Here is a 17169-nt window from a genome sequence, read left to right on the forward strand (position 1 = left end):
CGTGTCATGTAGAAGCGATATGTGATGGGGAAAAAAAAAGTAGTTCAAAAATTCACCATCAGGAGCACTGTAATCACGAAATGAATGGGATTTGCATATCACCCAACTCAGCAGGTGCCAGGTGGGCTTAAAAAGATGAACATAGGATTTTTACCTTCATTCTGGATGTTAATACTGTCTAAATGATGGCAGTAACCTTACCCCAATGTGTTTTGCTCATGAAGCTGAACTACTAGAACAAATATCGACGAGGTCCACTATCCCCGTGTACTCTGTGACAAATGATAAGTCATTCTAAGAAAAGGGATCATAGGGAATTAGACCTGGAAGGTCGCAAACTAATCAGTTCAAAACAAGTGAATGAAGTTGCTACTGCCATTGTGGAGTAGACCATGATTAACAGCACTGGTTCCTGCAGTGCACATGCTGTATCAAGACACATGGATGTGCCTCACACAACTTTCTGGAAAATTCTATGGAAGATTCTGCATTTCTATCCATTCAAGATAACCCTGACACATGAGTTGTGCCCAAGAACTTCAAAAGTCAACTAACATTCGCTTTAACATTCCCTGCTCGAGTGGAGTTGGACGCTGAGTGGCTGTGGATGATTTTGTGGGGGAGACAAGGCTCACTCTCACCTGACTGGAACTGTGAATATTCACAATTGCCAGATATGTGCTACAGAAAATCTGCATGCAATCCAACAAATTCCTTTCTATTCACCCAAAGTTATTGTCTGGTGCAGGTTTATAGCTTCGTTTATCATTAGACCATTTTTCTGTGAGGACGTTTGCCAGTTGGGTCCTGTGACCTGCTCAGTCACTGCCGAGAGGTATCATGATATGATAAATATGTTGTGACACAAATACAGCAGCGACTGTGCATGGATTCAGTCATTTTCATGTAGGATGGGGCTGCTCCATACAGGTTCTTCGGGAGCATTTTAGGGAAGCCAGATATGTTTTCCACTGCATGGCTGCCTTGTTCACTTGATTTGGTCCCCTATGACTTCTGGCTCTGGGGATTTCTCAAAGACAGGGTTTATCGGAATGTGATATTTATGCTTGTGTCGCTTTTCTCCTTTCACACAGAGAAAAATTATCACATTTACATTCATTATATCATACAGTGTCCCCTGCTGGTGAATTTTGGAACTACTTTTTTTTCTTCTCAGATTTTACTTCTGCAGGATGCACAATGCATTCCTGCAAAGTTCTGCAGCATTTGCAGCACTGGGTAGTGCTCCACAAGTCCTTAAACAGTGATGCTTTAATTTTGATCACCCTGTTTTTGATAACTGTTATTTGATAAACCTGATATAAAAATTTGATATGTTAATCTATGATCTTATGCAGATGATGTTATACTCCTAAATAAATCCAGTGCAAGATTTCCTAACTAAACTTGAATAACTGCTATAATAAATATGGTATGAAAATAAGCAATAAAAAGACAAGAAAAATAGGTAAGAGAATTCAAAACATCAGCTACATCCTGATAGTACAGAAGTAAAACATTACAGCTATTTAGGTGCAATTTTTAATGAAGATGGCAATTTAAGTAGAATATAAAACATAATTAGCAAAGCTGGTATGGTAGGATACCAGTCAACCATATAAATTTATATGGAATATGAGAGAAATTAATCAAAATATTAAACTAACTGTATAAAAGATAGTGCTCAACAATTTTATCTGAGAACTAGATTAGAAATAAAATCTCTTGATCAAAGACTCGAGACCACAGATATGAGAATTCTCAGAATGATTGGTGAAGTGAATTGATGGCATGAAATGCAGAATATTAAATTCTGCCTTTGATATGGTATTATAATTAATATCATATTAAATAATACAATATATTATTATTATTATTATTATTTGAGACCTCAAGGAGTCAAGGACTCATCGAGGGTGGCAAAAAATCACCCAAACCAAATGTCATGCCTTCTCTTAAATGCATTCACACTAAATGCACTCACTACTCCTAAAGGCAAACTATTCCACTCACTCACTGCTCTGTGAGAAAAAAACCTAGCTGTTACCTCTTTCTTGACTGTAAACAAACTTAACTTCCATGGATGCCCCGGTGTTTTCTCTACCCACCTTCCATATAATGAAAAAGGATATCATCTGATATCCTTAAACTAATTTATCCTTTGATCCTTAAACTCCCCATTCTAGGGGAGTTTAAGGGTCAAAGCTGTATAACTGAGAGGAGACCTCCACATAAGCATCTAAAAGGAATGCGGAGAACCACCAAAGGCCTCTGGACCTAATTGTCCAATCCTCACCTTCTCGTGGTGCACCCTGTTAGGTATCTACCTGCATACTGAATGAACAAGGATGGACTGGCAATTTTGGATTTAGACAACCAAATTGTATCCTTATTGGCTTAAACCAAAATATAAAACGATGGTACAAGACATATTTTCATGCTGGCTGGGGCGTCGCCCAGTTAAACAAAGTCCCAATTGTTTTCGCCAGGAAATCAGGGTGAACAGCGAAAAGTCAGCTACTGGAACAAATCCTGAAACATACTCCAACTCAACATCAGAGTTCAAGATCTGTACTATCAACATAAGAAGCCTGAAGGGCAAAGAAATGGAGCTAGCTGTGGAATTGGATAAGTACCAGATCAATATAATAGGGATGACTGAAACAAAAAAGACAAAATCTGGTGAGATTTTTCTGAGCAATAAACACTAAATGTTTGAGGCCTAATCTTGAATCACAAGCAATATCAAGTAGAGTAATGTGGGCAAATATCAGAATGGGGAACTGAACAATTCGACTATCTGTGTCTATCTATGGTCCGACAAAAGGTTCTACTAAGGTAGACGTGGAGGAATTTGAGGCTTTAGAGAAATGAACTGGCACAATGAAAAAGGAAAAGTTGGTCCTTGTTGGGGATCTAAATAGCAGAGTAGGAAATGATTGTCAGACATACCAAAACATTTTGGGAAGATTTGGAGAAAAGAGCAAAGCTAATAATAATGGCAAATATCTGTTGGATTTCTGCTCAGGACATGGGCTGGTTATTATTTATGGTTCCAACATAAAGATGTGCACAAATTCACATGGAGAGAAGAGGCAAGGAACAAGAAAGTCTCACTGACTCATGGATAATGGTGTATAAAAGTTGAACACAAAAACCATATTAAATAATCAATTATCCTTTTTAACTGCATAACTATTCATTAATTGAAAACACGAATACAAAATGATACGTTCGTTACTGTATACTTCTTGGAACAATGCTAGTTCTTGTCATATTCTGTGGCTCACCGGTGTTATATCAGAGGTCCAACGCAGTTAAATTTTTGATAAAGGCAGACAACAGACTTGATGTAAAATCAAGCCTTGATTTTTATTGTATTGTGTAGGGATTCTAAGCATTTCTGCAGCTTCTTTAAATTTTCTTGTGAAACAGTTATTATTGACATATGACATGTTTGTCTGTTGCCAGAGTACTTGATGGTCAGTAGTAGTTATGTGGAATGCCAAGCCTGAATTGTGTTCCTTTCTTTTTTCGACGTCTTTTATATGTTCAGCCATGCAGATCTCTCCTGACCTTCCCGACTGGCCTACATAACAGATGCCACAAGAACAGTGAATCTGATAAACGCCTGTTTTTTTTCATGGGCTGATGTGGAGATTTGGTGGATGTAGGCATCTTGATATTTTTGTAAAGGAAGAAAAGCAACTTTTATGTCGTACTTGCGAAGCAATGTAGCCAATTTGTCTGTGACATTCTTGATATACGGCAGCATGATTGTGTTCTTGAAATCTTGTTTTGATAAGGGAGTTGTAGGAGCTGTATTAAGAATTTTTTTAATTGTCTTGGGTTCAAAACCATTAAGTGTAAGGTTCTGTGTCAGGCTGTGTAATTCTTCATTTTGCTAAAATACATAAACATTATTCAAGAAAAAAATGAAAGAGTCTGAGTGCAGGAACCAAACCTTGGAGATTCAGTGACAAATCCTGAAGAAAATATTGATTGATTCAGCCACACAGGTATGTGGTGAGAATGTTCCATGGAAACAGGAAGTTAAAGAGGCAGTGCAGGAAAAGAAGAAAGCATATCAAAAGTTCCTGGCAAATAAGTAAGCTTCTGCTGTTAGAGAATACAGAGAAAAATGTAAAAAAGCTAAACACTGTGAAAAACTAGCTAAACAAAAGTCATGGGAAAACTTTGGTAAGAACACAGAAAATAAATATCAGGAAGGCAGCAAAATATTCTGGAGGCTGTTGAAAAAGCTCAGAAATGGAGGAAAAAGTGCTGTAAAAGGTTTGATGTATTATTGATGTATGGAGTAACAACTTCGAAAAATTGCTAAATGAAACAATCAGTGACAGCACAGCAGTAAAAACACTCAACAGGCATGCAATCAGGAGTACATATCCATAATTGAAGTAGAAAAAGCCATCAAAAGAAAGCATGAAATGTGGAAATGCAGCTGGAGTAAATGATATTCAACCAGAAATGCTCAAGTATGGAGGGAAAAGTCTTACAGTGACTGCACTGCATAGTTCAGAGGGCCGGGACAGAGGGATGAATTCCGGATGATTGGGGTAGAGCTCTCATAGTACCCATATATATAAAAAGGGAAATAAAACTGAATGTGAGAATTACAGAGGTATTTTTCTAATGAGTGTTCCTGGTAAGATTTATGCAAGTATTATTAATATTATTATTTGACACCTCCAGAGAGTCCAAGGACTCATCGAGGGAGGGCACCTGCTCTACAACTCCATCTCCACTATTCAATCAGCAACTGAAAGCAACTACACCAACGCCATCTACCGCCAATATTTCCACAGACAATCACAAACATCCATGCCCATGGCAGGATTTGAACACACAGCTTTTTGGCTGGAGAGCAGATATGCTATCGACTCTGCCAACTAGGCCATTTCTCAAGTATACTTGAGAAATGGTTGAGAAGGATTGTGGAAGAAAAGCTTGGTGAAGAACAAGCTGGATTCAGGCCAAATAGAGGCTGTCAGGATCAGATTTTTGCTTTACAACAAATAGTTGAGAAATCACAGGAATATAACAAAGATCTGTATTTAAGTTTTATAGATTTGGAAAAGGCATACGACAAGGTGCTAAGAGAGAAGCTATTCAAAACGCTACAGTTGTATGGTGTCAATGGGACATTATATCAAGCAATACTTAGTCTGTATTTTAGTTGTAAGTCAGCAGTTAGAATTGAAGGAAGCACAGGAAGATGGTTTAATGTTAAATCTGATGTCAGACAAGGATGTACATTATCCCCTCTGTTATTCATTATTTATATGGATCACATTATGAAGGAAAGTGGTATTAAACTTGATATCAAAATTAGAGATGTTAATCTCAGTTCTTAGCTTTATGTGGATGATATTATACTTCTAAATAAATCCACTACAAGTCTGCAAGATTCTCTCTGACTAAATTGAATAACTGATGTAATAGATATGGTATGAAGGTCGGCAACAATAAAACAAAGACAATGGAAATAGGCAGAAGCGTTGAAAATATCAACTGCATCATTCTAAAAGTAAAGCATTTCAGCTACTTAGGCAGGATTTTAGTGAAGATGGTAAATTAAATATGGAAATAGACAACAGAATCAACAAAGCTGGTATGGTAGGAAGTCAATTGAATAAATTCATATGGAATAAGAGAAATTAGTCGGTACACTAAATTAGCTGTATACAAGACAGTGTTCAAACCAATTTTAACTTATGGATCTGAGAGCTGGGGTTAAAAATAAACCACTTGACCAAAGATTAGAGACCACTGATATGGCATTGCTGAGAAAGATTAGAGGCATGAACAGATGGCACCAGTAGCATTATCACATTAAAAATGAGGATATCAGGAAAGAACTTAACATTGTTAAGTTCTTTTTAGCTCTACTAACACATTCAGGAATGTGTTAGTAGAGCTCATCTCAGGTGGTATGGTCACTTAAACAGAATGGGAGAGGAAAGATTAGCAAAAAAAGCACTGAACTCCTAAAGGCAAACTATTCCACTTACTCACTGCTCCGTAAGAGAAAAACCTAGCTTTTACCCCATTCTTGGCTGGAAACAAACTTAACTTCCAAGGATGCCCTCATGTTCTCTCTCCACCTTCCATATAACGAAAAATTTCATCAAATGATATCCTATAACACCATTCAAAAGTTTGTATACTTCTATTGTATCATCCCTCTTTCTTCTGTTAGTATATAGATTACAGACCAGAGTCTGTAATCTACATGCTCGTAATCTGTCCTCATAATATAAATTTCATAAACCAGATATAATTTTTGTAACTCTTCTTTGCACCATTTCCACAGCTTCTTTATCTCGATGGAACCGAAGTGACCAAATCTGCACAATTATTGAGGTGTGGTCACATCAAGGCCTTGTAAAGAGGCAAAATGATTTCCTTATCCTTACATGTCAAGGGTAATTCAACATTGCAATTATCCTCGTTGTATTTGAAAGTTTTACTATGTGACTTTTGAACTTGAAATTCATATCCACCATTATCCTAACATCCCTAGTCTCACCAATTTCTTGTAGCATAACCCCGCTAATATAACATGCCGCTGCAAATCACAAAGTGCATAACTTTACACTTACTAACATCAAACTGATAACCATTTTCTTTTGCCCAAATTTCCAGCCTATTCAAATCATTTTGTAACTGCTGGATATTGGTAGCATCCCTGATTGCCCTGCCTATGTTCGCATCAGCGGCAAACAATTGCACAACTCCTGTTAGACTACTCATATTCCTCCTCCTCCTCATCATGCTTGTCAAGGATTCACTCTAGGCCTAAATCAAGCCTTAAATTACAAACCATTATGAAAAAGAAAACCTTGACGTCTTCTTAAGAGATTCAATGATGACTTCTAAGACAGGAACAGATCAAGATTTTCTTTTTCCTAATGGTTTGTAATTTAAAGCTTATTTTGTAATCTTTCTGTTTTTATTGTTTCAATGTGTTCCATCCATTTATGTTTGTATTTTTTAATTTTTTCTATTACTAATTCCTGGTTTAATTCTTTCATAATTTTTTAATTTCTTTTGTGAATGAATAGAGTATACTTTGCAGTTTTTCTCATAAGCTTCATTTCAGCCGTTATTAATCTTTGTTCATCTTTTTGTTTTACTGTTCAGATTTCACTTCCATACAATACGACTGGTAGGGCTAACATATTGTTTTTGAACTAGGTTAGGTTTAAATATAGAGTTAATTACACCTCTTATTTTTAAATATTTTGCAATTTTTAGGTTTATATCTTTTTCATTTCATATGTAATCATACATCCTAGGTAGTTAAATGAATTCACCTGTTCTAAAATCTTGTTATCTCTTACTATTTTAGTTCTTACTGGATCTTGTCCTTTAAATGCCATCATTTTTAATTTTTCTGTTGATATCATCATTCCGTAATCTTTGGCTATCTGATTTAAATTTAAAATATCTTTCTGTAAGTTATCTTCTGAATTTGTAATTATTATTTGATCATCAGCAAAAAAGGAGAGCGTTTAAGTTCACAGCAGGAGAAAGTTTAATACATTGATGGGAATTTTTATTATTATTTCATTTAGATAAATATTAAAAAGAGTTGCTGAAAGAGGACATCCCTGTCGGAATCCTTGGTTTATTTCTCTCATACATGATAGTTCATGGTTTAATCTTATTTGTATTAGATTATTTTCATATATACTTATGATAACTTTTAGAATATTATTTGGTACTTGTCTTTCTTTTAATATGTTAAATAAAATGCTTCTTTTAACTTTGTCAAATGCTTTTATAAAGTCAATAAATGTAATATGTGTTTCTAAATTGCATTCTCTTCTTTTCTCTATTATTAATTTTAGGCAAAAGACCCAGTCTACACATGATATCGTCCTTTTCTAAATCCATTCTGTGCTTCTAAAATAAAGTTTTCAGAATATTTTATTAGTTTCTTATTTAAAATTCTGCTAAATATTTTGTAACAGTAATTTAAAATACTTATACCTCTATAATTTTTCATGCCACTGAAATACTATTAAAGAAAATTTATTCTTTAGAGCCAAACCCTTTCATTAAAATTACTTCTAGCAAACACTGTTTTAATTAGATGATTTTTAATTCCCTGTGGGTTTGCATTATGGTGTAAGGTGGTTGTTATATTGGAATCTTTCAAAAATAAACTAATCAAAATTATTATATAACAATAATAATTATGGCATATTGAGCACAGAGATAGTATTTATAATCAATTACATAAAGTTCTGCACACTTAAATTCAGTATGATTTCTTAACACTTACTTTCCATAAGTGGCCTCTTCCGATTTATTTTTAAGGATTTATTTGCCAAATCATGAGCTACACTGACAGCAAGTTCTTCTAAATACTCCAATGTCCTCTCTTCTGGATTATTTAAACCAGGTCCTAAAAATATAACAAAATACACACACACACACACACACACACACACACACACACACACACACACACACACACACAAAATAAATAAATAAAAATAAATGCAAGGGAAAAAAAAAAAGAAAGAAAGTGAGATAAAAAGAGGAGGATAATATAACTGAGATAAAAATGACTTTATTTTTATAGGCAAGTATATTTTAGATTAGATTAGATATATAGATTCAACATGGGACTGAAGAAGGCAGAAGAGCTATCAGGCAGGATAAGGGAAAATTTTTATGCTAATAAACGTAGAGTTCCAGATGAGGAAGCACAATTAGAAAAAGATGTTTCGTTTAGTGAGTGATATAAAGCAAGTTTAAGCCCAACTTAGGCATAAGATTGAAAGAACAGTTTTTTTTTTAATGTTGCTTCCACCAACAAAAGGTTATTTATAAACCTATCATACATTGTGTACCACAGCATAGGGATATATACATATTTCTATTTGTATCAATTTTATATATTTTTTCTATTTCATTTAGAAATTTACATAATGCAGAAATATCTTGCCAGTGATGAGTGGATTTTTGGAGATCTGAACTAACACTATGTTCCAACATAAAAATGTGATCAATTTCATAGACAGAAAATACAAGAAATAAGAAAACTTTCGACTATGTGATTGTTAATAGTGATGTTTTCCCACTGGTTCAGAACATAAGCATAAGATTTGAAATAGGAAATGATCACTATATAATTTCAAGAAGGATAAAATTGAATTTGACATTGAAAAGAACAGTGTACAAGAAAGTTCTAAAATGAATCAAAATTGAACAGCTTTTAGAGGTGAACTGTAGACTCAAATAGATAAACATTATTCAAGAAAAAATGAAACAGTTTGAAAACAAAAACCAAACCTTAGAGGTCCAGCAGCAAACCACGAAGAAAACAATGATTGATTTAGCCAGAGAAAAATCAGAACTCCATGGTGGACTTAGGAAGTTAAAGAGGCAGTCAAGAAAAATAAGAAAGCATATTAAAAGTTCGTGACACTTGTGCTCTTACATAATACAGAGAAAAATGTAAGAAAGCAAAGCACTGTGTAAAATTAGCTGAACAAAAGTCATGGGAGGACTTTGGCAAGAATATAGAAAATAAATATCAGGAAGGTGGCAAAATATTCTACAGGCTAATGAAGAAGCTCAGAAATGGAAAAAAGAGTACCGTAAAAGGAATCCAAGATGAAAAAGGTGCCATGAAAACTGAAATAAAATATTCTAGATGTCTGGAGTAGTTACTTTGAAAGACTGTGAAATGATACAAGCAGTGTCAACATGGTGGTAGTAAACACTCACTGGAATGCAGACAGGAATATATGTTCATAATTGAAGTAGAAGAAGCCACCAAAAACCTGAAATGTGGAAAAACAGCTGGAGTGAAAATAGATAAAATTTGACCAAAAATGCTCAAATATGGAGGTACATACGTTTTACAATGGCTGCAGTACATAATTCAGAAAACCTGGTCAGAGGGTGTTCAATTCTGAATGAGTGGACTCATAATACTCATCTATAAAAATGGGAAATAAAACTACATGTGGGAATTACAGATCTCCCTACTGAGTATTCCTGGAAAGATTAATACAAGTATACTTGAGAAACTGCTAAAAATTATGGAATGGAAGCTTGGTGAAGAACAAGCTAGCTTTCTTACTGGACACTCACTTGGAGTGATGGTGGATGGCTCCGTATTTTCTAACTATACAACTAATGCTGGAGTCGCACATGGTTCTGTTCTTTTGCCTACCCTCTTCCTTCTATATATAAAAGATCTATTCCAGTTGACTGCACTCCTACTTATCCTATACAAATCACAACTCCACCTGACCATTGAATAATGTTCTCACATCTGGGGATTGTGCCCCTAAGAGCTCCCTAAAAACACTGAATTCTATACAGAAAGGGTAGTTAGATTGATTGATGACCCTTCTCACATTAATAGACTACACTCATTTTCACATAGGCATCCAGTTTTCACAGCCTGAATTTTCTATTAATACTTCGAAATCTGCTGTTCATCAGAATTAATTATGCCAACCTCTGTCAAATCCACATCCATGATTGCAGCAGCCAATCATTATCTTCTGAGTGCAGATTTCCAGAGACAGGCTAGGAAAGATAAGGAAATACATCTAAACAAAAGATGCAAGGAAATTGAAGAAAGCAACATTACAGGTAGAACAAGAGATCTGTTTAGAAAAATAAATGATGTTACAGGGAAGTTTATCCCTGGATTACAAATTATAAAAAGTAATTCAGGAAAATGAAGCAGTGAAAAAAAGATGCAAAGAATATGTAGAGAATTTGTACAAGAAAGATAATAATATTGAAAGAGAATATGAAAGGAGAGAATTTGTAGAGGATCCCATGATCAAAGGACATATGCGAGCTGACAAATCAATGGAAAAGGCAGTCATGTTGGGGAAGATTGAGGGAATGGGAAGAGGAAGACCACAAAAGAGTTGGACGGACAACATAAAAGAATTTACTAACTTGAACTTACAATAGCTGAAAGAAAGGACAAGAGGGATAGACAGCCTTTGTTCACAAGATCACCAAGAGTTGAAAATGACTGGATTGCACATAACCATAATAATTCTTAATAGGTATGTTAACATTATTAAAATACTGTAATTCAAACTTTTTGAAAGATGCATATCTGAATAAACTTTAAGCACAATAGAAATTATTTTTTTTTTAAAGTTTTGAACTATTTTCCTACCTAAAGGCTGAATGACTAGATCCACCAATCCCATTCTCTTAGCTTGATTAGCTCGAATGTTCTTACCTGTTAACATCATATTTAAAGCATCAGGGAGTAAAACCTGCACATACAAAACATTACATAATCAGATGATAAATAACACCTTACAAACTGTACATGAAAAATATAAATTTAAAAATATAGTTCTACTTACTAATTGTGGTAGTCTTTGTGTGCCACCAGCACCAGGCAATAAACCAAGGAGTACCTCTGGAAGAGCTAATATAGTTTTATGGTTATTTACTGCCATTCTGTAATGACAAGAGAGTGCAACCTAAAAAAAAAATAATAATAATATCATATGACTATTAACAAAGATTGGAGATAAAAAAACAACTAAAAATGACACACAGAAAACAAAAATTTATTATTTATTATGTTAATTAATAAAAATAAATTATACCGACTAGTTTCACCACCTAAAAGAGAACTGGCTTCTTGACACATCAAAACAAATATAAATACAAAGGTCATGAAATTGGTTAAACAATAAAAAAACTGTTACAAAATCCAAATAGGCAAGATCATTCCAGACAGTAAATGTAAAAACATATGGTATCCTGTAGCTATGCAGTTAATGATAGAAGTGATTACTGGCAAAATTGATATCTGTAATTTGAAAAGATTTAATGAGCGATTTCCACATAACTTAATGTTAGTACTTCATTTTTATTCAGTGATCCTTGCAAAGATGACCACAACAGATTCCTTCAGGAGTCTGGAATAAAAGATGCTTCATGATAGATGCCTATTTGTATTGTAATGGTTTTTCAGCGTTTAATCAACTTTATGATCTTTGTATCTATATTTTTTTTGATGTGTCTAGCACATCAAAACAAATATAGAAGAAGTCATCAGTTCTCTTTCAGGTGGTGAAATTAGTCAGTATAATTTATTTATTTTCCTCAAAGGCTCACTTTAGTGAGTACAAGAGTGGCAAACCCGAGGTGCCTGATTCTGGACCATGCCTCACTTCACATAATATACATCTGTTATATTATCTGTAGACTGATCCTTACCAGTCTCTTTCATTCTTATCCCCCCCCACCTCCCCCAATGCTATTCGAGGACTAGGGGTGAACCTTTCCTATCTTACTTCGTTCTTCTTGTTATTGGCGGATTATTTTTTGAGCTGACCACATAGCATATTTCTGAACTGTTTCCTGTGATCTAAAAACAGTCCCATCGGCTGTCCCGGATGCAGTAGCATTATCTTTGCTCAGTAATGGCTCTATATTCATAGGAGGTTTTGGCAATTTTAATGCAGACAGCTTGCCACTCCTTTGTTGCATTTGCCCTCTAGCTTTAGCTTGGCATATTGAGAGATAAGGCAGAGGGCAAATGCAGAAGAGTGGCAAACTGGCTGCATTAAAATTGCCAAAACCTCTTATGAATAAAGAACCATTACTGAGAAAATATAATGCTACCGCATCCAGGATAGCCGATGGGACTGTTTTTAGATAACAGGAAACAGTTCAGAAATATGCTATGTGGTCAGCTCAAAAAATAATCCGCCTCCTAACATTGAATATAAGGATACTTATATTCAATATAAAAAAACTAGGAAAGTGGGATATAATAGGTATTGCCAAAACACTGGCGGCCAGGAGAAGGCACAGTAATTTGAAGAATGCAAAACTATTTTACTCAGGATGAGAAGATAACACCCACAGAGCAGGAGTAAAAATATTAATCAGTGCCTGCTTGCAGAACTCCATCTTAACCACAGAACCACATGGTCCAAGAATTATAACAATTAGATTAAAAGAAAGAAACTTTAGAAGAAAAAAAAAAGCAGCAAAAAATACACACTGAAGAGAGAAAAATAAGCTACACTATAAAAGAATGAAAAACAAAATAGATAGAATATGTAGGTCTGCTAAAAATGCTTGGTTAGAAGACAAAGTAGATGTGAAGAAGTCAATAAAAAGAGTGATAGCAAGACTGTATATAAAATTATAAAAGAGTTAACAAAAATATCCCAAAACAGACCACTAAAAGTGAAAGAAAAAAAAAATATTGAAACTGGAACAATTCAAGAGATTAAAAACATTTGGAAAGAATATTGCCAGATACTTTTCCAAAGGGAAGAAGACTGGAAAACAAAAACTAAGAGACAGAAAGAGAAAAAGCACCATTCATAATGAAAGAAGAAATTCTGAATGCAATAAACCAAATAAACTTATCTAAATCACCTGATTATGCTGAACTTCCTACTGAACTGTGGAAATATGGTGGCATAGCTGCCATCAATTTCCTGCCTCGAACTTTTTAACCAAATACTATATACTGGTGCAATTCCAGATGACTGGAAGACAGGCATCATAATACCAATTCTCAAGAAGGGAGAATACACTGTGTGGAAATTATAGACCCATAACATTGCTAAGTCACAGCTATAAATTCTTCACATACATTATTCAAAGTAGAATCCAGATTTTAGTGAATAAGACAATAGGAGAAGATCAAGCAGGATTCCAACATGGAATCCTGCTTGATTCCATGGTGTATAGTAGACCTGGGAAGGTCTACTATACACCATATTTTTACAGTTAGCCTGGCTGAAAAGTACTGGGCATACAACTTACCTATATACTGCAGTTTTATTGACTTCAAACAAACATTTCATTCCACTGACAAGAACAAAATGATAAACATCTTAAAATCTATGATGCTAGATTCAGAACCACAAAGCATTATTATAAAGATACTAAAGCAACTGCCAAATTTAATAAATTAAAAACAGACAAATTCAAAGTAGAAAAGGAGTCATGGGGTTGCCCACTCTCACCAAATTTATTTATTATCTATCTCGAAGAAATATGCAAATCCACATAGCTGAAGAACTAGGTCTATAGGTAAGTGACATGAATATCAAGTACATCAAATAAGCAGATGATATTATAATTCTTGCAGAATCTAAAGACAATTGGAGAACACAATCATCATCATGGTTTATTTACAATTTGTAAGAAGGGAAATTCTTTGCTTGAGGATATTTATGTGTTTAATTAGTCTTATGGAATTCTGTGACACCTAGTGCTTCTGTTACAGCTTCTTTGATTAAATTATTGAAGTTGTTATTTTCAGAGTTATTACTTGAAAGCACTAGGTTTTTTTAATTGTATGCAAATAGCTTCTTTATATTTGTTTTTTTGCTGAGGGATCTGCTAAACTGTTTCATTTTATATATCTTGTTGCTGTTTTCTTTGAGTTGGTAGCTGTTAGCCGAGTTAAGAAAGAGGGTGTTGTAGGCTCTACAGTTCTGTATTGATCTAACCCATTTACAAGTATGGGATTGAGTTGAGATTTTGATCCATTTGGGTGCCCTCTTGTCCATTTTCTGTTTGCATGGTGAGGAAACTTGGTGTCAAGAATGTGCAGTTGTGGTCATTGCAAAGTTCTGAAAGCAGATGTGATCCATTGTGATTTGTTGTGTGGTGATATGCATATTGCCCTATACTTCTGGTGGATCCTGCTAAATCTGCTCCAATTTGTGCAAAATCTCCACCTATTATGTGGCAGTTATACATTAGGAGGTTTGAAAGATAAGTGGCAAGTTCTTCGTAAAATTTTGATTTGTTTTCTTCTTTGGCAACTTCTATGGGCACATATACTGAGCTAATAGTTTGCCTTGGGTTTTGAGTCCAATGTTATGGATAGTATTCGGTTTGAAACTTTTTCTATTGCAGATTTTATATATATATTTTATTTTATTTTTTTTACTGAAGATTCCTATGCCGCTATTGCCATGTTTTTCTGCTGAAGAATAAATACAAGTCCATTTTTTGTCTGTTGATGCAGTTTCATTCCAGTCTGTGTCAGTTTTACAGCAGTGTTCTTGGACACATTATATCGATTTTATTCAGTTCAGCTCCTCTGCATAGCTCAAAAGAATTTTCCACATTTTAAGAGTGTGCATATGTTATAACTGGAAACAATTAAAAGTGAAAAAAAAAATACAAATTTCAAATGAAGAATGAAAACTTTTAGAATGAAAATCAATTTAACTAAAACAATGAAAATAGGAAGAGAAGTGGAAACAATTTCAATAAACTTAGAAAATCACATACTTGAACAAGTAAAGCAATTTACAGGCAGTCTCATCACTCACAACCTTGACCACACAGAAACAGTAAAATACAGACTTAACAAAGGATGGTCTAATATGAATAAATTAAACAAAACATAAAAAAATAGAAGTATTTCAAAAAGCCTCAAACCAAAACTATAAAACCATTATTATACTTACAGCAACATATGGAGCAAAGTCTTGGACACTCAATCAGAAAGAAACACAGAAAAATCAGAGCATTCGAAATGAAATGGTTAAGAAAAACAAATAAGACTCATTGTTCAGAACACAAAACAAATGAGCAAATCAAACACAAATTAAATTATAATGAAAGATATCATAGCTGTAATTCTTAAATAGCAATTAAGATTGTTTGGACACCTCCAGAGAATGTCCTTTCAAAGATTACCAAATATAGTCTTGAATGGAATCATTGGAGGAAGACAATTAAGAGGTAGACCAAAAAGAACTTGGCTAGTCTTTGAAGGAAATGTCACAATTATCAAGCTTCAGAGACGTGACAGAAATGGCCAGAGATAGAAACAGATGACAAAGATTTGCACATAGGGGAACTTAACCAATCATCTGACAGGTGAGAAAGAAGAAGAAAAATAATTTATTTATTAATTTAGGTGATGACTAATACATTCCTGTTTTCAATGTTTTTATGATAAAAGATAACTGAATTATTCTATCATAATGCAGTAGGTATTTTTATGACACATAAAGCAACTCTGGTAGAAAAAAAAAAAAAAAAAAAATTATCATCATCATCATCATGCGTATCAAGGATTTAGGCTTAGCATGCCCTGTTCCAGCCTTAGAAGTCATGGTTGAAGAGGACATCCTGATTTTCTTTTTCCTAATGCGTCCTGGTTTTCTTTTCCCTAATGGCTTGTACTTTAAAGCTTGTTTTGGTAATCTTTATGTTTTCATTCTTTGAATGTGTTGCATCCATTTATGTTTATATATTTTTATTTTTTCTATTACTGGTTCTTGGTTTAATTCTTTCATAATTTCTTCGTTTCTTTTGTGATCAAATAGTATATACTTTGCAGTTTTTCTCATAAACTTCATTTCTGCTGTTGTTAATCTTTGTTTGTCTTTTTGTTTTATTGTCCAGATTTTGCTTCCATACATTAAGACCGGTAAATGTATTGTATACGTTTAGCCTGGTTTGTTTTTGAACTAGGTTTGGTTTAAATATAGAGTTAATTACACCTCTTATTTTTAAATATTTTGCAATTTTTATGTTTACATCTTTTTCATTTTCATATGTGATCATACATCCTAGGTAGTTAAATGAATTCACCTGTTCTAAGATCTTGTTATCTATTACTATTTTAGTTCTTGCTGGATCTTGTTCTTGAACAAGATCCAGGCCATAGTTTTTGATTTTTCTGTTGATATCATCATACCATAATCTTTGGCTATCTCATTTAGATCTAAAATAACTTTTCTGTAAGTTATCTTCAGAATTTATAATTATTATTTGGTCGTCGGCAAAAAGTGTTTAAATTCACTGTAGGAGAAAGTTTAATTCCTTGATGTAAATTTTTATTCCATTTTATTATTATTTCATTTAAGTAGATATTAAAAAGAGTTGCTGAGAGGGGACATCCCTGTCGGACCCCATTGGTTTATCTCTCTCTCTCTCGTATATGATAGCTCGTGATTTAATCTTATTTGTGTTCGATTATTTTCATATATACTTGTGATAGCTTTTAGGATATTATTTGGTATTTGTCTTGCTTTTAATATGTTAAATAATATGTTTCTTTTAACTTTGTCAAATGCTTTTTCAAAGTCAATAAATGCAATATGTATTATCTTCTTTTCTCTATTATTAATTTTAGGCAAA

The 17169-nt window shown here is 33.9% G+C and overlaps 1 protein-coding gene across 1 annotated transcript in view; it reads right to left on the reverse strand.

Moving 5' to 3' along the window:
* The window catches only part of Mtpalpha (monolysocardiolipin acyltransferase Mtpalpha), a 255626-nt gene that overhangs the window by 181247 nt on the left and 57210 nt on the right, over positions 1-17169 (reverse strand). Inside the window, exons 6-8 of the mRNA XM_090391226.1 lie at positions 11388-11507; positions 11192-11294; positions 8312-8434 (exon numbers count right to left, since the gene is read on the reverse strand). Of these exons, the coding sequence (XP_090247352.1) occupies positions 8312-8434; positions 11192-11294; positions 11388-11507 (346 nt within the window). The remainder of the gene's footprint in view (positions 1-8311; positions 8435-11191; positions 11295-11387; positions 11508-17169) is intronic.

Source organism: Typopeltis vanoorti, chromosome 4 (assembly GCF_054136105.1).
Source record: "Typopeltis vanoorti isolate ZY-2024b chromosome 4, IOZ_Tvanoo_1.0, whole genome shotgun sequence".
Lineage (NCBI taxonomy): Eukaryota > Metazoa > Arthropoda > Arachnida > Uropygi > Thelyphonidae > Typopeltis > Typopeltis vanoorti.